General features: G+C 33.0%; 1 protein-coding gene across 15 annotated transcripts in view; it reads right to left on the bottom strand.

Moving 5' to 3' along the window:
- AGPS (alkylglycerone phosphate synthase) overlaps positions 1-21,262 on the bottom strand; it is a 203,268-nt gene that overhangs the window by 87,094 nt on the left and 94,912 nt on the right. For 11 of the 15 annotated variants that reach the window (XM_048214157.2, XM_044381449.3, XM_026492470.4 and 8 more), the window contains 4 exons: positions 17,101-17,190; positions 5,713-5,803; positions 3,500-3,620; positions 3,330-3,404 (listed from right to left, as the gene is read on the bottom strand). In XM_048214157.2, the coding sequence (XP_048070114.1) occupies positions 3,330-3,404; positions 3,500-3,620; positions 5,713-5,803; positions 17,101-17,180 (367 nt within the window). In that variant the 5' untranslated portion in view covers positions 17,181-17,190. Of the gene's footprint in view, positions 1-3,329; positions 3,405-3,499; positions 3,621-5,712; positions 5,804-8,433; positions 8,500-17,100; positions 17,191-17,786; positions 17,986-20,318; positions 20,952-21,262 lie in introns of those variants that run through there. The other 4 variants (XM_057318831.1, XM_044381448.3, XM_048214159.2 and 1 more) reach the window with 4 other exon arrangements.

The following is a 21,262-nucleotide window of genomic DNA, read 5'->3' as shown; positions in this document are numbered from 1 at the left end:
AGATAGTTATTCTAAATACGTTTCTCATCATACTTTCACCCACTAATTTTTGCAGCCATTGAGGATTCTTTATTCTGTTTTTTAAACAAATTTTTAAATGTTATATATAATGTGCTACATATATTCCTTTCTATTGTACACAACTAAAGTACTCTTTATCAGAGTAAAAGCTATATGAGTATCAAAAACCTGACAACAGAAGATTTTAAATACAAGACACAAGATGCTAAATCTCAATTTGACTAGCAATAGAGCATTAAGCCACAGATTCACATGGCAAAGAAACTATCTGAGAAAAATAAATCTCCTGATAATATGGAATGGCAAAGAAGAGAAAAAGACTTGAGGCAAGGAAACTATGCAAAAATCCAGTATTACCTTGCTAAGGGCTTGAAAGGGAAATTTAAGGATGTAAACCATACAAGTGACTATCCATTTATGAAAGTAAAAATACTGTCATAAAAGTTATCATTCTCTGGTTTGTTTAAAACTAGAATATATTATTTGTACTATTCCAATTTTTAATGAAAATCCATTTTAAGCTTTCAGATTAAGCTTATAAAAATTACTATCTGTGGTAAAAATTTTTTACTAAGTGGAATACTAGTTGATTAATAATTAATAAAATACCCAAACATGACTGTTAAAATCCTTTAACAAGGCAAAACTACTTCTAGGATTGTCGCCTAATCAGAAGATTTTTTTGACCATGTTATCTGACACAGCACTCCCTCATCCCACTGCTCACCTATACAGCTCTCTACTTTCTTACTGCCTTTTCTTCCTAGCACTTATCACCACTCAATACACTGTATATTTATTTGCTCTTTTTTCTGTCTCCTTCCTCACTAAATTGTATGGCACCTGAGAACAGATTTTTGTTTTGTTCACAGCTCATCCTCAATACCTAGAACAGTACCTAGCACATATTTTCACAGGCCTAAAGTTTTGGTATTTAAACAGCTAAGAATAATGCATAAATACTAAATTTAATAAGTGAAATGATTTTAAAATACGTAATTGTTAAAAGAGACTTTATTTTTATAAGCATACTTACCACAGACAACATATATGAGTGACTGACTACTTGTCCAAACTAAATGAAAGGCAGAGATAGTCACACTGTGTTAAGGGTCATGGTGGTGACAAATCCTGGTTTAAGGATGACTCCAAATCATAAAAATTACATACAAGTTCTTATGCTTAGACAAGCCCTAGACATCCTATTGGAGCAAATATAAAATTCAGATTCAAATTATAGCCAGACTTAAAGACATCTACAAGGATAGATCTCCTAGGTACATGTATATATATGTGGGAGGAGTGTGTGTGTGTGTGTGTGTGTGTGTGTGTGTGTGTATATTCAAACTGCAAGACGAGACAGCCACCTTCACTCTGTGGAATACTCCATTGTCTTCAATTGCCATATCGTCTCAAAACTTGCCCTTTTGCAAAGAAAAAACCTGAATTTTATCACCAACAGAAAATTTACATTAAAGTTAAATAAAGGTCTCAGAGATCTGATAATCTCTTGGGCGGCGGGCGGTGGGGGCGGGGGGAACCAAAACACAACTATTTCCAAGGTGTCATTATACTGGAAGATTCAACAGAATAAAAGTATAAACTTGATTCAGGCACCCATACACTATTCATATAGACTCCTGAGGTATGGAACATGATGGTAAAGGGAATATTTTAGAAAAACTAACCTCTCAAGAGTATATGGGAGGCTTGGAGGAACAAGAAACTTGAAGCATAAGAGAGAACCTTGTAGGCTATTAACAAAAATCCAGCTATGCATTGATACGGGCCTGATTTGAAAACTGATATGGAAAAAAAAAAAGCACAAGGTTTTGAGGGAACTGCCAAATAGGAAGGATTTTACAGAACAAAGAAAACTGTGCAACAACAGACTAATTCTGCATGTTTCCTAAATCTGGATCTTTAGAAATATTTATATTTCCTAAAGCAAAACCTACATTTTCATTATGGTAATTTCTCAGTATTTTAATAGTCAGACACATGAAGAAAATACCTAGAAGGCACGCTTGAAGTTCTACTCAAGATATATCAAAAGATAGTCTATTAAGGTTTCCTATGGGAAATGAAAACTAATTAATTTTGCTTTCATTTTTTCCAGTAAAAAAATGGAATGTATCTTCCCCAAATCTTGCTAAAGAAGTAGCCTAGGGGCGCCTGGGTGGCACAGTCGTTAAGCGTCTGCCTTTGGCTCAGGGGGCTCAGGGCGTGGTCCCAGCGTTCTGGGATCGAGCCCCACATCAGGCTTGACGACTGGGAGCCTGCTTCTTCCTCTCCCACTCCCCCTGCTTGTGTTCCCTCTCTTGCTGGCTGTCTCTCTCTCTCAAATAAATAAATAAAATCTTAAAAAAAAAAAAAAAAAGAAGTAGCCTAAAGCTACTAAAAGAATACTGGAGAATATACACCACAAGTATCAGGAAAGTAATTTAATCTCAGCTACATATATATGCTCTTGGATTTTCCTCCCGTGTATGTCACCTCCCTCCTACCTCTATATTAAAGTATGATTTTCTCCTTCAGATACTCCCTGTAAAGTAAAGGGATCATATCTAAAAACAGATGAGCCAATTTTTTAAAAATAAACCCCATCTACTCCTTTAATAGAATCTGAAGAGGAAAAAGGACCAGATCGCTGGAACTTTTTTTAAATGGTAATTATGGACAGTAAGGTACAATATACCAATTCCGCTTTAAATTTTCTACAAAAAGAGATAGGTATAAAATCACATATATAAACATACTGACTGCCTAATCATCAGCAAGAGCAAAATAACAACACAAAGCTCATCTATCCTCTATCTCAAGCCAAAATCATGAATGATATTAATTTTTCAGAATTTAATTATTTATATCGAAGACAATGGGTATCTTAAACAACTTGTTTCACCATTTGGACATAATGCTTTTTAGGCCACAAGCTGATATCAACAAATTACTGCAACGAATTTGCAGGAATCAATAAAGAGTTTCTCTACCTCTGAATATATCATTGATCGATACTAATTTCATTAAGCTTTCAAACTAACCACAAATCATTTTTTAACTGACCTCCCAATATGATATTAACATTTTAAATGAAGTTTTGTCAACAACAGCAAAATCAATCATGAAAACCAACAGTTCAGGATGATCAGATCAAGAAAGAATTATATGACTTTTGGTAAAATTTAAAAATATGGCTACCTGTACTTTTTACAACTCCTATGTTTTGAAGTACATATTTCCAATACCAAATTTATTTAAGATTTCACAATACTAAATTAATGATACAAAGGAAAAAAAGGACTTACTTGGCCATAAAACTATATCAGGAATTCGCTGAAACATTCCTTCCCTGAGCAAAAATATCTCATGAAGACAATGACCTGTTTTGCGGTTTAAAAAAGAACATGTAGAAACATCTTAAATTATAGGAAATTTTAAAATTAAAATCAAATAGTGCTTATATAAAGTTGCTTACCATGAGCTCTAAATACTCGATCATCTGCTTCTTGTGAATATGAAATATTAGTTTCTTTAAGGTCATGAAGAAAATCTTCATTTACAATAGAAGGAGGTGTATCACTTGGATTTAAGGATGCCTAGAAAATAAAATTGGTTTCTTTGACTTATTTCTAGAAAATAAATTTTGAATACCTGGTTAGGGAGAGTGACCATAAAATGTAAACTTTTAATATCCAAATTGAGACAAAAGCATGAGAAAATACCAAGTAACACATATGGAAACCAACTCTGTGACAATAATAAATTATAAGTGGTCTGGTTAATCACATTCTGTAAAATAAGTTATAGAAGCCATATGTTTCTTCCTCTTTTGCATCTATGGCCCACTTTTTTTTGTTTCTGAAGATTGCAATCAAGAACAGAGAAGATGGCAAAGTCTCAAATTTTCATTTTAGATCAAGGAAACTGGGGGAAAGCTACTTAACTTTTTTCATCATCTACGTTTTCACCTGTAGATAAAATTTACCATTTCTTATACTTCAATTACTATTTTAAAATGATCAACAAGAAACCTCATAATAAGTAATAGGTACATTTTCACAGAACTGCTTTAAAACTCATAACATAATTACAATTTGATACTTAATTTCAACTAATAGGTAAGCTGGAAAAAAAAATCTTTAAAGCTATGCAACACTGGGGAAGTCACCCAACTTCTCTGGGCCTTGGCTTCTTCATCTGTTAAATGAGATCATCACCACTAAATTTATACAGCCACCATAAGGAACAAAGGTTAAATGTCATAATTTTTGTGAAAAGCACCGAAAACCTGCCTACCATATAAGAAGAGTCTGGCCAAATCAAATCTGCTATTAAAAAAAAACAAAAAACTCCTATGGAAAAAAGAAAATATAAGAATGTGTAAAAAATATATATATGATATTTATATAGTGTTATTATCTTATTAAAGGGTCTGTATTTAATATTCAATTATATGAGAAATATTTATTGAGTGTGTGTTATATGCTAGGCACTATTCTAGGCCTTGGGGATACATCAGTGAGATAATCAGGGAAAAAAATCTTGACATCAAGGAATTTATGCTATAATGAAAAGAAATGACCATAAGAACCCCAACAAAACATACATATTACTATTTTGTTATTAAAAATCTGAAAGGGCTCAAAATCAGAAAAAAAAAAGTGCATGTAAAACTGGTGAAATTTCTGAGTATGGTATACAGATTGCATCAATGTAAAAAAAAAGTAACTACAAATAGTCAAAAGAAAGAATTAAGGAAATAAAAAAAAAGAAATCGTTTAAGAAAAGTTGAAAAACTTTGGTTTAGGAGAGGTAAGAATTAGTTATTAACATAATTTACTTAGTATAACAAAATGTAACTGTGGACTTAGAAATAAACTAAACAAATACTCACTGAATACCTATAGTCCTTAATAACATGTTGGATACAGTAGAGAATATAGTATAAACCACAGTCCCTGCACTTACAGAACTTATATCCAATTTAGAGGGACATGCAAAATACCATGCCATAGCAAATAATAAATTAAAAAACCCATAATAACATAAAGAAATGCTATTTTGTTAGTTTGATATGAATACAGTTTAAAGTTTTTTAACCCCAGCTTAAGAAAAGTGAAACTACATGAACAAACTATCACTCATATCTTAATCAAATTTTTACTTTTTTGTAAGTCTTCTAATATTCTAAATGCTTTGATATTAAATGTAATATTACATTTTTATTTTGAATTATCCTATATTAATACTGGATTACTGTCAGTCCATTAAATATCCTAACATTAATAGCAACTTATAATACTTTTGTAACAGTCTTCCCACAGAATTAGTTCATTTGCACTTCACTACCACCCTATGAAAGGTAGAACAGTTATTGCTCTCATTTCTCAAATTAGGATAATTGAGGCTCAGAGAAGATAAAAAGTTTACCAGACAAATCTCAGATAAATTCTGAGATTAGGATCTAGATCTGTGATGCTGAAAAGTCATCCCTAGAAAAACTAGCAAGGCCAATTAAACCAGTAAATTTCTTAACAAAAAAAAAAAAAATCACAACAAATGCATTAAAGCAATTATAACAAATTACAAAGATAAATCTAACTGATTTGGGATTAAACACATGTCCAAGCACACAAAAACACACCCACACAGACTTGAATATATTAGTAACCATTCTTATTTGCTTACTTTAGAGGTAGTTTTATGCTCCAGACTTACTCCAAGGGTATTTTGGATCCAGTCTTTAAAAGTTGGTAAAATCATACCACTAAGAGGGTACCTAAGATTATAAAGAAGATAAAACATTAGAGTAAGGAATCTTCATTTAAATTTAAATCTTAGCTTTGGCTTCTAGTAATGGTCAAGTAGTTTCTATCATTAGCTTTGTAATGTCAAGTAGTTCCCATCAAACCCCCCCCCACACACATATAACCATAAACTCTTGACAAAAACAAAAACAAAACACAACTCTGAAGGCAGTACAGACAGACAAAAGCAGGCAATAATAGGGGGTAGGGCGTGTGATACACTTATAAAAAGGAAACAGCATTACATGGGTTTCCAGAGTTTTTTTTTTATTTTTAAAACAGGTTTTAGACTGAGGGATAGCCCAGCTGGTACCATAAAAGGAAACAAAAATACAGAAAATCTCTTGTCTTCCTATCTTAAAAAAACAGGAGGCAGTGTTTGCAGTGAACACAACATCTGGGAAGAGTATAGAGAAATCCCAGAAAAGGAGAGTCAGAAAGTGATGTATGTATAAACTCTGTTCAAATGCCTGGCTGACCTTGAATTACACACATATGGACCGGACTTGAAGCAGCCGAACTAAGCTTAAAAGAACTCGATTGCTCACCACCACAAAGGGAAATGGGAATTTGAGAATAGTCAAGTTAATTACTTGACGTTAAAAAAATTAATAGAGCTCCTTCAGAAGAACATAATAGAATACAGAGTTTCTACAATAGACCATTAACATTGTCCAAGATGTACTCCAAAATTACTAGACACAAACAAGAAACTGTAACCCATAATCAAGAGAAAGGGCAATAAATAGGGACCGACCCTAAGAAGATCTAAGACACTGGAAGTAGCACACAACCATTTTAAAACAACTATAACTATGTTAAAGGACAAAAGGGAAACTATGTTCCCAGTGAGAAAGAAAAAAATCTCAGCAGAGAAACAGAAACTGTAAAAAGAAAAAAAAAGGAACTTCTATAATTAAAACTCTTAAAAATTCATTGAATGAACAGAAGGGCAGACTGGAGATGTCAGTGAATGTACAGATAAAGCGATAAAACATATAGAATCTGAAGAGCAGAGAAAAGGATTGAAAAAATAAACAGAGCTTCAAAGACCTATGGAACAATAGCAAAAGACTAACATATATATAATATACATAACATACATATAGAGTCCCTATATGGGAAAAGGGGGAACAAAAGGAAAAAGGAAAAAGAGGAAAAGGAAAAGGGGGGGAAGAGGGAAATGGAGTAAAACAATATTTGAAGAAATAACGGCAAAAAGTTTCCAAAATGATGAAAGACATACATTTCCAAATTCAAGAAGGCCAGAGGACACTAAAAAGATAAATGCAAAGAAACTCACACTACACACATCACAGTCAAACTGCAATTTAAAAGAAAGACAGAGAAAAAGAGGGAGAAAGAAAATGTTAAATCTAGAGAAAAATGACACATTGCATACTGTAATAACAATAAAAATTATGACCAGCTTCTCATCAGAAACAGTGAAGTCCAGGAAAAAACTGAACAACATTTTTAAAGTGCTGGAAGAAAAAGAATGTCAACCTAGACGGAATTCTGTATCTGATGAAAACATACTTCAAAAATAAAAGTTAACTAAGACATTTTCAGATGAAAACTGAGAGAACCTGGTGCCAGCAGACCTATACTGTAAGAAATGCTAAAGTGATTTCTACAGGCTGAAGGAAATACAACACTTAATATAAACTGAAATCTTCAAGACAGAATAAATAATAACAGAAAGAGTAAATATGTGGTTAAATATAAATGACTATTTTTTTTCTTAACTTCTTTCCAAGAATACTTAAGACTTTTAAAAATTCTATCATGGAACTAGAGAGTATTATGCTAAGCAAAATAAGTCAATCAGAGAAAGACAATCCTATGATCTCACTCATATGTGGAATTTAAGAAATAAAACAGGATCATAGGGAAAGAGAGGAAAAAATAAAACAAAAACCAGAGAGGGAGACAAACCATAGGAGACTCTTAATCACAGGAAATAAACAGGGTTGCTGGAGGGGAGGGGGCAGAGGGATAGGGTAACTGGGTGATGGACATTAAGGAGGGCATGTGATATAATGAGCACTGGGCATTCTATAAGACTGATGAGTGACAGACCTGTACCTCTGAAACCAATACTACATTATATGTTAATTAACTGAATTAACAGAAATATAAAAATAGCAAAAAAACAAAAAAAATTCTATCACTGTGTCATAGAGTTTATGATGTGACAACTATAAAAAAGAACACGGAACAGTAAATAAACCTATAGATTTGCAAGGTACCTAGATTTTACACGACATTATACAAGAAATTTAAAACATACAAAAGAGCTCTACAGAGTAGGAAGAATATGAAAAAAACTAGATTTGCTACTCAGATTTCGTTTCGTACATTTTCCATCTCAAGCCTTAGTTTATATGAACTATGAACATTAATTTATATACACAAAAAATCCTAAATTTTATATATATAAATATATAAATATAAATACAAATATATATATGAGAAGATTGATGCAGAAAACTCAAGTGCTTAGAAATCCAGCTTTCCAGTTTGGGAAATACTTGTCAGAGGTGGCAAAATATTAAATAGCAATAGTGATAAAAATAAAGAGATAAAATAAGTATCCTACCCTAGATTAGTGTAGTGAAGAAGGCTGATATGCAAACAATAATGATCCAATGTGTTATAACAGCACTAATATAAATAGCTCTCTGAAAAGACCAAAACAACATTTTAAAATGTGTATTTTAAAACAGACTTTAAACTTTTTATTTAAATAAACACATAGCATTATCATGTGCCAGGCATTGTTCTAAGTGTTTTATGTATATTAACTTACAATAACGTTATGAGGTTGGTGCTGTTATCCCCATTATATAGATGAGGAAGGTAAAGCACAGATATTAACCTAAGATGTTAAGTAACTTAGTCAAGGTCTCATAGCTAGTAAGTTACAAAACCAGGATCTAAACCAGGGAATAGGGGCGCCTGGGTGTCTCAGTCGTTAAGCGTCTGCCTTTGGCTCAGGGAGTGATCCCGGGGTCCTGGGATCGAGCCCCGCATCAGGCTTGCTGGCTAGGAGCCTGCTTCTTCCTCTCCCACTCCCCCTGCTTGGGTTCCCTCTGTCGCTGGCTGTCTCTCTCTCTGTCAAATAAATAAATAAAATCTTTAAAAAATAAAATAAGGCTTCAGTCTGTGCTTTTAACCACTATACGATGCTGCCTTTCATCTGATTCTTCCCTTACTAGCATTCCAAGTGAGATCGTTATTCTAAAATTCTTTATGAATGATATTTATAAAATCATGGTACCTATATTCAGTAAATCTTTTCACTATAATGTTCCTGCAACTTCTCTACTCCCCCAACAGAATGATGATGGGACAGCCAAATAAAACTCTATTATAGCTGCTTTATTTTTGTTTGATTTTATAAATATTTTACTTATAAAATATTGAAGTATGACATACATTCAAAAATATAGACAAATAAATGCAGAGCTGAATGAATTTTTACAAAGTAAAACCTCCCATGTAATCAGCATTCAGATCCAGAAATAGAACACTTACCAGTACCCCAGAAACACTCCCCTCCATGCCCTTTCCAGGCACACTGCCTTCCCTCACACGAAAGGAGTAATTTTGACTGTTTTTGAACTTTATATAAATGAAATCATATAAAATGTACTCTTTTGTGTTAGCCCTCTTTTGCTCAAGTATTATATTTGTGAGATTCCTCTACGTTGATACATGTTGTTAACATTCATTCATTTCCACGGCTTAATTCCACTGTGTGGGGATAGCACAATTTCTTTATCCACTGTACAGATGATAGACAATAGTGTTATTTAGTTTTTGATGCCCTCAAGGACATTCTTGAACTTGTTTTCTGAAGAATGTATCACATTTTTCTGACGGGTATATAACTAGACTAGAATTTCCAGGCCATGGTCTATGCATATGTTCAATTTTAGTAGATATTGGTAAGTAAGTTTTCCAACATGTTTACCACTAACAATGATATATGGACTTACTCCACATCCTTCCCACACTTGGTGCTGTAGTTCTTTTTAATGTGAAACATTCTACTGGTAATCTCTTAACCATTTTAATTTGAATTTCACTGGTTATGTATGGGTTTGAATTTCTATTCATGTATCTATTGTCCATTTGGATATTCCGTTTTCAATGCCAGTTCATATTTTGCTCATTTTCCCATTGGGTTACTATTGTTTTCTCATCAATGTATAAGAATTATTTATATATTCTGAAATCAAGGATGTATGTATTAAATATTTTGTCTTACTTTATGACTTGTCTTTCATTCTCTTAAAGGAGTCTTTTGATGAAAAGAAGTTTTATATTTTAATGTTATCTAATTGATTCATCTTTTTTCCTTTATAAAAGTTAACACTTTTTGTCCTCTGTTTTTTGACAACCTCAAATTCAAAAAGACATTCTATATATTCTCCTAGCAATTTTAGTTTTAGCTTATACACTGAGGTCTACGATCTATCTGGAATTGATCTCTGTATCTGATAGGAAGTAACATCAAAATTAATTTTTTCCAAGATGATAGTTTAAATGGCCCTATAGCAATCTTTAATTCCTCTGTGTGTGTGTGTGTTTAAATGGAGAAAAGAAGAAATACTCCACTGGTCAGTTTCCATTCCAGATCAAAAAAACAATTTAAAAAATAATAATAATTAAACTAATACTGACAACAAATCAGAATAAACAATAAATTGGTCTTAACATCTATGTGAAGAAAATTATTTAAAAAGTTCAAAGTATAATGTTTGCTCAAGGTTATTTCCCACTCATTTCATCAGAGCTTCAGTACTGGCAAAGCATTTAGCAACTAGCCTCAAAAGATTACTTTGATTTCACAAAGATAGAAATTTTAAAAACCCAGTGGTAGTATATAAACTCTGTACCAAAACTAAATATATATTTATAATAATGCAGAATTCAATATTTTAAAAGCTGGTACTAGGCCCCAACCAAAGGAATGCTTAATTGGAAGTGACAAAAAGCACCCATTTTGTCACGTAATTTTAACAGTTACACAGCAAGGGTTGAGTGGGTGTCACTCCTCAAGTTAACTTCAAATTATACAACAAAAATCCTATCCAAAATTGTCAAATCAGTCTTTACATAAACATTAACAAAACAAAAATGACAGTGGAAAGGAAAAAACATGAAGAACATGTACGTTTTAATCAAACAAGTTTCTTTATGTTAAAAAAATCGCAAGTGCTAAAAATCAAACTGAAATGGTATGTTTGAAGTACTGTATTATAATACCTTTTTCATAAATCTAAAGAAATTGAAATAAAAGAGAGTATGGGACTCATAGCTAAAACACCTACAGATATTCAGCATATAAAATCTTCATTTCAACTGAGGTAAAAGTACAAATTCTAGAAAGCTGGTTATTAACAGATATGCCATTGTGTGTTAGTCATGTCCTACAAAAAGACCAATTTGGAACTATCAGGTTTTAATGCCGGGTCTTTACATGTTAAATGTACAATTAATTTGGGTCTTCATAAAATATATTAGACCCTTGATATTCATGACAGAATCACACTCAGACCTTTGTGAATCCCTTAATTCACAAATAACATTATCCATAAAATAAAAGTGACCACCTTCAACATACCTGAATTAATAGATATAGAGTTGGTGTTATTGCCGTGTGTAAAATTTAAAATTACATCCTACCATTAAGACAAACACAATATATTTTCATATCTGAACGCACAGTGTTTCGGACTCTGAAGAAGTATCTTGTGTGGCAGAATATTTGATTTAAGACTTTGCTTCCTTACTGGGGTGGCTCAGTTGGTTTAAGTGTCTGCCTTCAGCTCAGGTCACGATCTCGGGGTTCTGGAATTGAGCCCTGCATCAGACTCCCTGCTCAGCAAGGAGCCTGCTTCCCCCTCTTCCTCTGCTCCACCCCCACTCGTGCATGTGCACTTGCTCACTCTCTTTCTCAAATAAAATCTTTAAGAAAAAAAGAGAAAAACTATGCTTCTAAAAAAAAAGACAAAAAAAGACTTTGCTCCATTATCTACAATTCCTGCACAGAACATACCGCTCAAAAAATCATGTCAGAATGTAAACATTTCAACTGTACTTTTTCTTGCAACTAATGCTCTGGGATTTGAAAAACAGTAAAGGAAGCCTGACTTAATAATCATAAAGCCCAGCATACTGCCAAGGGTTCCAAAAATCTCAAAAAATTATCATGAAGTAAAAATGAAAACTTTGAAGTTAAAGAAGTAAATTGACTGAAAAGAAACATTATTAAAAAAGTTAAAGGAATTAGAGGTTTTTAATTTAAGAAATAGTCATGTAATAACTTGATTATTACATTACACTAAAATAATTTAGATTTACTTTCAAAACTATAAATTAAGCATTTAACACTCATAAGACTGTACTGAGCATTGCAGGACAAAGAATTGGTATTATAACACTGTTCTTAAGAAACTTACAATCTAAAAAGAGAAAGAAAAGAGAAGAAAAGAAAAAAGAAAAGAAGGAAGGAAGGAAGGAAGGAAGGAAGGAAGGAAGGAAAAAAGGAAGGAAGGAAGGAAGGGATTTACAACCTAGTTTAGTCAAAGCTACAAAGACACTTGATTGGTAGGATGAACATATGGGCAAGAACCATGCAACATTTGCCAGAAATATGATAAGAGAAAAGCCAGGTACCTATAACAATTATTGAAACAGGGTGACTCCTGAATGGATCTTTATCACGACTGAAGATGAGTTTGAGAATTTTAAGAAATGGTTCATATTGTAAAATATAAGGAGAGATCAACTCACCACCTTCCCTGAGGACAGAATTAAACTATATAGTAGAAGATACAGAACCAGGGGAAGCATTCAAGACCAAAGAATCACTGTGTGGAAAGAAAATTCTTTGAACATAAATATCCAAGAAGGAAGTGCACATCAGGATTTACTGTGACTAAAGACAAAGTACTCCCACTCTGAGGCAGTGCACAGAGGCAGTAAAATGTTAGTAGAAACAACCATCTATCCTCAGAGTGAGTTCCATAATAATTGCTAAGCAATTTAAAAATCTTTTTATAATCAGACAAAACTAATGAAAAATTATGCCACTGAAAATATAAAGCACAACAAACCCAAACAAATTCTCTCCATTTAAACACTAGCTTGTACTTTGTAAGCACCAATTAATGCTTAATGACACTTTTCAAAAATATTAGTTTGGAGAAATGTGTAGCATTAGCTCTGAAGTACTGCCTTCTGCTGTTTAAACCCAGGAGGACTCAACTGAGCTCTATCTAGAAGGAGGTAAGAATGGCAAGATAATAAACCTAAGAATTTATAACCTGACACATTGTAAATATGTTCAGAAGATAAGACTGGGTTCAGGAAAAAACTTCCGATTTTCCCCAAAGATCTAAAACAGCTTATAATAATTGCTTTTAATTTAATGGCTGGAGCGCTCGATTCGGCAGCACATATACTAATTCAATGGCTGGGTTTGAAATGTCAACGTTACCCTCCCAAAATATACAAAATCAACCACATTTGCTTATAAAAATTTACCTTTTCAATCTCTTTGGATCAGAAATAAGGGAATCCCCATAAATTTTCATTGAAACTCACCCTTGGTTGCTGGCACCTAAGAATTCCCCTTTTTCCCCCAGCTCTGTTTTATATCTCTCTTAGGATATTTTATTCATGTTTTCTATGCAGTTACAGAGAACAAAAAGTCTATAATTTGTTCAGTCCACTACAATGCCAGAATAAAAAGTCTTTACAAAGAATTTAAAAAATCGTCCTCACAATCTAATATTATTAATACAAAAGGGTGAATTAATACTGTTCAGCCTAATCAATGTTTTCTTGTAACTCATCCTCTCTAGTCATAAATTCCATTTTCTCTTTTAAGAATATCACCACCTTCTTTTGCTTCTCCACTGTATCTTTCACTGGAAAAGAGGAATTTCTGTCACAGGGTAATTTTTTACAATATGACTAACTCCACTGTGCTAGTGCACAGCAGGTAGAAGGCTACTATAAAGTGCTCTCAGAGTTTGGAGAGAAAGCAAGATCAATACGATGGATGAATATGCTTATCTGCAGAAGCACAGTACAATAAAAACAGCACAAGAACAAAGCTCAAAAACACTTGGGTTTTAATCCCAATTTCCTGCTGAACAAGTGACTTCAAATAAACTATTTAACCTCACTCATCCTCAATCTCTTAATTCTTTTAAGAAAATACCACTACCCATCTTGGGGTTATTTTAAGATAATTCAGTAGGCACTCAATTAAATAATAGCTATTACTACCTTAAAGAATGTTTAAATGTTTTCTGACAAAAACCAGAGAAATCTACTAATTCAACCATTATCCCTAGGAGGCTAGACTAAATTTACAGAAAGCTACAATCCAATTCAATCTGGTTTATTATCCTGTCTATGACAAGGTAATGATACTTCTGTAATCACTAGAATGGGAACTGAATATTATTCAATCATCGGTTTTAGTTATTAAATAGTTTATGTAGTACATATTTAATCCCAGAGCATTTAAATTCCATTTCTGTATTTGGAGAATTGTCCTCTAGATGAGTCTAAGTGAGAAGCCAAGGCTATCTTCCACCAAAGCAAATGTGCCCAACATCCGCTTTACGGGTCTCCCTTGCAGGCTCTGCCAGTCAGATGCACCCTATTCTCTTTCCTTTTCTCCCACTGGACCTGATTCAGGAGTTAATGCAAGAAATGAAGTCTTTAAGGAACTAATTCTGGTTAGAGTGGCAGGAGCAGCAATCTTCCAAAGTCAGAAGCCAAACAAATACATTCTCTGGTTCTATTACAACCTGGATAAACATCTCTCTTGAGACCACTCTCTTGAGAACACTAAATCCCCTTTACTCTGAATCTATGCTCTCCAAACAATATATTTTATATTTTATGTCTTATATATCTTAATATCACGAAGGGTGTTAACAAGTACTCTATACACGGAAAAAGGAATAATCTAAACATAAATGAATACACCGGGGTTCTAATGTTTTTCATGAGTATATCTTGAGTGTGGCACACATGTCAGACCTCTACAATCTGATCCTCTCTGTGAAAACTGACAAATCAAGAGCCAGAACACCTGAAATAAGAACCAGATTCTGAACCATGGCACTAGCAAAATATAATTACTTGTGATATTTTGTGACTGATTATTCATTTCGCATACAAAGACTTCCAACACAAACCACTAAATAGCCCTACAGTGCTCTACATAAGTCAGTAGGGGTCTAATGCTTTCAGTGGCACTGTGCACAAGTGACAACTTGCCCCCTCCCATAAAATAAAGATGCCATACTTTCAAGGTCCAAAGAGAGAAAGAAATGAAGACAGTGTCAGAGAGGAGAGGAAGTTGATTTTCTAAGTTCAGAAGATTTACTCTCCCTACCCGAGGAGATTTTGCAAAGCCAGGTTTTAAATAGGTAAGTTTCTACTATATTAGACATTATTCCATTTAAAACACAAAACACTCAACATCTAGAACACTGGTAAATTTAATTTTAACCAGAAATTCCTTCTACCTGAATTACACAATTTCTCAACTAAGCCTCCACCAACATGCTGCCCAGTCACACTTAAAGATGGGAATGAGAATACAGGTATTTATTTTTCCTATTAAAAAGCAAATGTCAAATATACATTTCATACCTTTATTAAAATTAGTTTCTAATTACTATTCCTAAGGTTTTGTTTCAGGTACAAAGTATGTTTAAGTCAGAAAACTGGACTGATTATGTTGCCAAGAAAGAGAATTTCTCCAAGGGATAAAACTTTTCTCACTGGTATTTCAATATATTGATATACCAAAAATATTAACCTAAGCATATTATGCCCAACAGATACTAAGTCAAAGCACAATACTGGAACAGATTTGAAATATATCTGATCCAGTTGTGTGTGTGTGTGTGTGTGTGTTTACCTACTCTCAAGTTTTAATTTATAGACCCTTCAAATCTTAGCATTTGTATTCACTGTCCTTTCAAAAGTTAAATCAAAATTCAATAGACAAACCACCCAAAACACCAACTTTGGTAGGGTCGGTTCTTAAAATCAACTGAGAACTTATTTTACAATTCTGTCTGCATCTGGAACAATAACAATACAAATATTCTTTAGAATTCTTATCCACACATTACCAAAAATATTTCAGAAATGTGAAAGTTACCACACAAATGATTGTTCTTTCTTCATCACTTCTTCCCTAATGTATTTCAGAAAACTAATTTTACTTTACCTTTTTTAAGATTTTTTAAAGATTTTATTTATTTATGTGAGAGAGAGAGTGCGAGAAGGGGGAGGGTCAGAGGAAGAAGCAGATCCCTGCTTAGGCGGGAGGGAGCCCAATGCAGGATTCAATCCTGGGACTCCAGAATCATGACCTGAGCCAAAGGCAGACGCTTAACCGACTGAGCCACCCAGGCGCCCCAGAAAACTAATTTTAAAAATACTATTTATGAGGTGCCTGGGTGGCTCAATCAGTTAAGGGTCTGCCTTAGGCTCAGGTCATGATCCCAGGGGCCTGGGATCAAGCCCCACGGGCTCCCTGCTCAGCAGTGAGCCTGCTTCTCCCTCTCCCTCCGCCACCCCTCCAAACCCCTCCCCAACCCACTCCTATTTGTGCTCTCTGGCTCTCTCTCTCTCTGTCAAATAAATAAATAAAATCTTTTTAAAAATTAAAAATTTAAATACTATTTATATTCACAAAGACCTAAAATTGTTCATGTTCCATAACAACCACACCCAAAAGTAAATTCCCAGTCCTAAAAGTGGAGTTACTTTGAACAAGTCAATGGCGTGGAGATTGGGTGGTAGGATGACTATAGACCTTTTTGGATCCTGAGTCAAACAAACTACCTGTAAAACGGCATTTTTTAGATATCAGGGGAAATGTGGACTGGCTAATCAGATATAAAATTTGTCTTATTTTGAAGAGTATGATAATGGTACTATTATGATTAGCTAATACTAGGTCCTTATATTTTTAAAGAAGATATATGTAAATATTTAGAAGTGACATGACAATGCCAGAATTTAATACCACAGACAAAAGAAGGAGCAATTATGTCAAAATGTTGATATCTTTAAATCGAGGGAGGAGTCATATTACCCTCTCTATTTTTATGTATGTCTATTATTTAAGATAATAATGTTTGTTATTTATGTTAAAAATTTTTTACAGAAAGAAAGGGAAAAAAAGGAACAAAAGAATAAACCAACCAGTTACCTTTTCCCAGTCAACTCAACTTGGCCTTTCTTATTGAAGAAGAACTTGGAATCATTATATCCCCATCCATTCCATTTCATAACTTCTTGCCTAGTAATAATAAAAAGATATATGTTATGACCTATGCTACACATCTCATTACTAACAGTATATCATTGATATTAACTTCCACAATCATTTAAAAGACCTTATCCCACTAATAGTATATCAAAACGTCGATGTATTAATATTTTTAAATACAGAATCACTCTGATGAGCACCTGCTTCACAACATGAAACAACTAAATTTAATACATTCAAAGGAAAAAAAAAAGGAACAAGAGAAAAATATAGAGTATGCATCAATTTGTATATGTTATTAGTTTACATTATAGGATGGCCTAAGAAATTGCAATTAAAATAAAACTTGAGTAAGAAGCAAATTCTTGCATATATTAGAAAAATCACAATTATTTATCTGCTATGATGAAAAAGACCAATTTACAGAGTAAGTTCACTAGTAATGACACTCGTAGTAGCAGTTAATAAAATAGATAAAATAAAATCTGAGAGCTGGGTTTACAAAAATTCTAAATCCTCCAACTTCCATATAACTACCAATTTCTATCCTGACCTACATATTAACATAACAATTAATGACTATACCAGTTTTTAGTATTCTAAAACAATATGGTATTTTGATTTACCAAAATGTTTGTATTTCATTGTCTTAAAAATCATTTTCATCAGAATCAAGGACTCAATGGGACGCCTGGGTGGCTCAGTAGGTTAAGCATCTGCCTTCAGCTCAGCTCATGATCCCAGGGTCCTTCATCGCAGGGAGACTGCTTCTCCCTCTGCCTGCCGCTCCCCCTGCTTGTGATCTCTCTCTCTCTCACTCTCCTTCTGACAAATAAATAAATAAAATCTTTAAAAAAAAAAAAGACTCATTAAATTTTGAATATTACATAAGAATAGATAGGTCTAGGCCTGTGCAGAACACAATAAGCAACCAAACTGAAGTATTCTATCAGTATTTATTACGTTTTAGCATGGTGCCCTAGTGTATCTGGATAACAAATTTTATTACAAATTCAATTATGCAGTCTATGATGAAAATACTGGAAGAAAACTCTTCTCTATACAGAAAGTTATTTGCTGTGTTAAAATTTCAAAATATATCACAAGAAAAAAATCTGTAAATATGTGTGGTGATGGATGTTAACTAGACTTATTGTGGTGATCTTTTCACAATATATACAAATTTTGAATCATTATGTTGTACACCTGAAATTAATTACATGTCAGTTATATCTCCATTTTTTAAAATGTCAAAATAAAAAAAGATATACTCATTAGAAAGCATTCTAATTCTCTGTAATTCCCAAGGAAGAACAATACATCAACTGACAAGCAAAATTTTTATTATAATCATAATTCTTCATCCAAATCAAAGACTTTTCAAACAAGTGGAACACTAACATAGCACAACTGAACCAAGTACAGGTCATTAACTGGTCTCTACCTATACATAAAATTTTAAAAAAAGAAAGTAGGCATGCTCTTTTTAAAACTATGGTTTGCTATCAATAAAAACTCTAGTCCCTAAATAAAAACTGTTCAAAAATATCTCAAGAGTATCAATCCAGAGATTGGATTTATATATGAGCCTGTTATGAACTATCACCCAATGTTTTCTTCTGATTTCACATTCCCACCCCATTGCTGAGGGAGGTTCTGGAAGAGAGCTTTTGGGAAAATCTCTACAGAAAAACCTCATGGCTAATGTCACCACAGACTTCCCATTTTCTTAAGATTACATTTTCTAAAAACCAATTAAGTTATCATCTGCTTCACTTTTTTCATAATTATATTCTCTTCACTTCTATGAAGTAAAATTTACTTAATATTTTGTATTTCCATAATAATTTATATGAGGATGATATGTGCATTTTAGTTAACATTTTTATTTAATGTTCTATAATATGGCACAAATTTTTATTTGTGAATTGTATTTTATTAGTGAATTTAAACATTTGTCATGAAGTCTGTACTCTATAAAACAATAGTTTGGTGTTACACAAAATAAATGAAAAATACCAACAGACTCATTTTGCTTTGGTATTACAATCACTAGAAACTGGGAAATTATTTCAGTACAGATGTTGAATTTGGCATGTTTACATAGCTTAACAATGAGAATCATTTTCCTTAGAATTATGTTTAGAATTTTAAAAAATTATTCCCATATGGCCTCAAAGTAAAAAGTGAAACCTAATTACATGTGTTCACTCTTAGCACTGCACAAGAAAAATGAATCAAGGGAAGCAGGAAATATCTGCTGCTGTGTACTCAAAAATGAAGAGATTTACATTCTGAAGAATCACGAGCCTTACATTTTCAGTTGGGTAATAGCCTAAAGAACTCCGAAGTCTTCAACTATAGGCTAAAGGTACTTTTTTCTCTCTTTTCATCTCAACTAGAAATCTCTGCCTATGATATTTATACCATTACCATTTATATACCATTACCATATTTATACCAACTTTTGGAGCCTTCCCAGAAGTTGAAATGTAGGTATTTGTAATCCATTTGTGTCCCCCTAACAGTGTTATGTTGCTGAAAATAGCATATATTTAAAATCTAGGTTACCCCCAAATCCATCTTCTGATATCTTCAAGTACCCCACATATTATATAAAAAGTAGGCGAATTTCCTAGATTTCTGGTATTAAACTTTTGTACACAGGTATCCCCTCAAATTACTAATATATTTCATGATAGTTAAACACAACTTTGCGATTACATTAAACTTTCAAAATAACTTCTCATACAGAAAAATATAATGAGTAACCTGAAGGGAATTATAGCATTAACATTTTAAAAGTTAATAGTAAGACTTTACAGTCAGAGAATTCTAAAGCTAAAAAGATCCTTAGAAATCACCCAGTTCAACTGCTCATTTTTCAGGTGAAGAAACTTATGCCCAGAGTAGCACTCATGACTGCACAGCTAAGCTAGTTATGAGCATCATAAAGTGAACCCCCCGTCTGTGAGAGGCAATATCTAAAACCCACTAAGTCATGCCCTCAAGTAACCAAAATGATTTAAAGGAACCTCTCTTTCATCACATCAATATTTTTCAAAGCACTATTCCATGTTATCATTATAGTCATTCTTCTGCACTTGACATTTAAAAATCAAGGACTATGGTTGTGTGAGTAAGCCCAATGCCCTTACTTTATCTGTAGTATAATGAATTCTGGCGATCAGAATAATGATCCCAAAGCATGGCAAACACTAAAATGAAGAACGATCAAAGAATCATCAACATTCCATAAGATTCAAATAAAATGATTCATCTTCTACTGACCCCAGAGATCAATTAACCAGACTGATCCCTCAGACTTTCTAATTCTTAGAACTAACTACACCAAATTTCATGTCTTCAAAATACAAGACCCCTCCCTCTGCCAAGAAAAAAGAAGAGTTGGATGCTTTTACTACATGAAAAATGAAAAAAAAAGAAAACAAATGTTTTACACATTTACTTATCTAACCATAGTACCAAATGGCGAAGAAGCACTTTGTATTATTAGCTGGCGTAACAAAAGAAAATGAAGACATAACATAGCATCATGTATACACAAGGTGGCAGTATTCTCCCACAATATACATATTCAGTACTCTGAATCCCGCCCCACCCGTGCTGTTGTTTGCACAATTTTAAACTGAAATATTTAGATTTAACATTATTATTATGAAACCCAGAGATGCTTTCTTAAAAATGGGAGATACTCACTTTTAAGTCTGCATATACAGAGTCAGACTCCTCCTCCTCTAATAATAATAAATTCCAAGCATCCTGATATAAATGCATGGTTTCTACCATTATTATTTCTAATTATATTTTTTCATTAGAAAATATGGAAAATGAAAATATGCTTTAACCCAATTTTATTTTGGCTTAGCAATAAATTCAGCTGAGAGATAACTAAACAATTTTTTTCCAATATAATTCCAATAATCAAAATTCTAATAAAAGATACTTCCCTACTTAGTTCAGATGAAAACCGAATTTTTATCTATCTTTTCCAGTTTAAACAATAAGAAAAAGATATTATGATCTCATAGATTTTATAAATAAAAACTGAAGTATGAAACTTAAGGCTTAATGCTGGATT

Source organism: Ursus arctos, unplaced genomic scaffold (genome assembly GCF_023065955.2).
Source record: "Ursus arctos isolate Adak ecotype North America unplaced genomic scaffold, UrsArc2.0 scaffold_1, whole genome shotgun sequence".
NCBI classification, from domain to species: Eukaryota; Metazoa; Chordata; class Mammalia; order Carnivora; family Ursidae; genus Ursus; species Ursus arctos.
The sequence above is the reverse complement of the archived record's forward strand: the minus strand, read 5'-3'. Positions and strand labels throughout refer to the sequence as shown.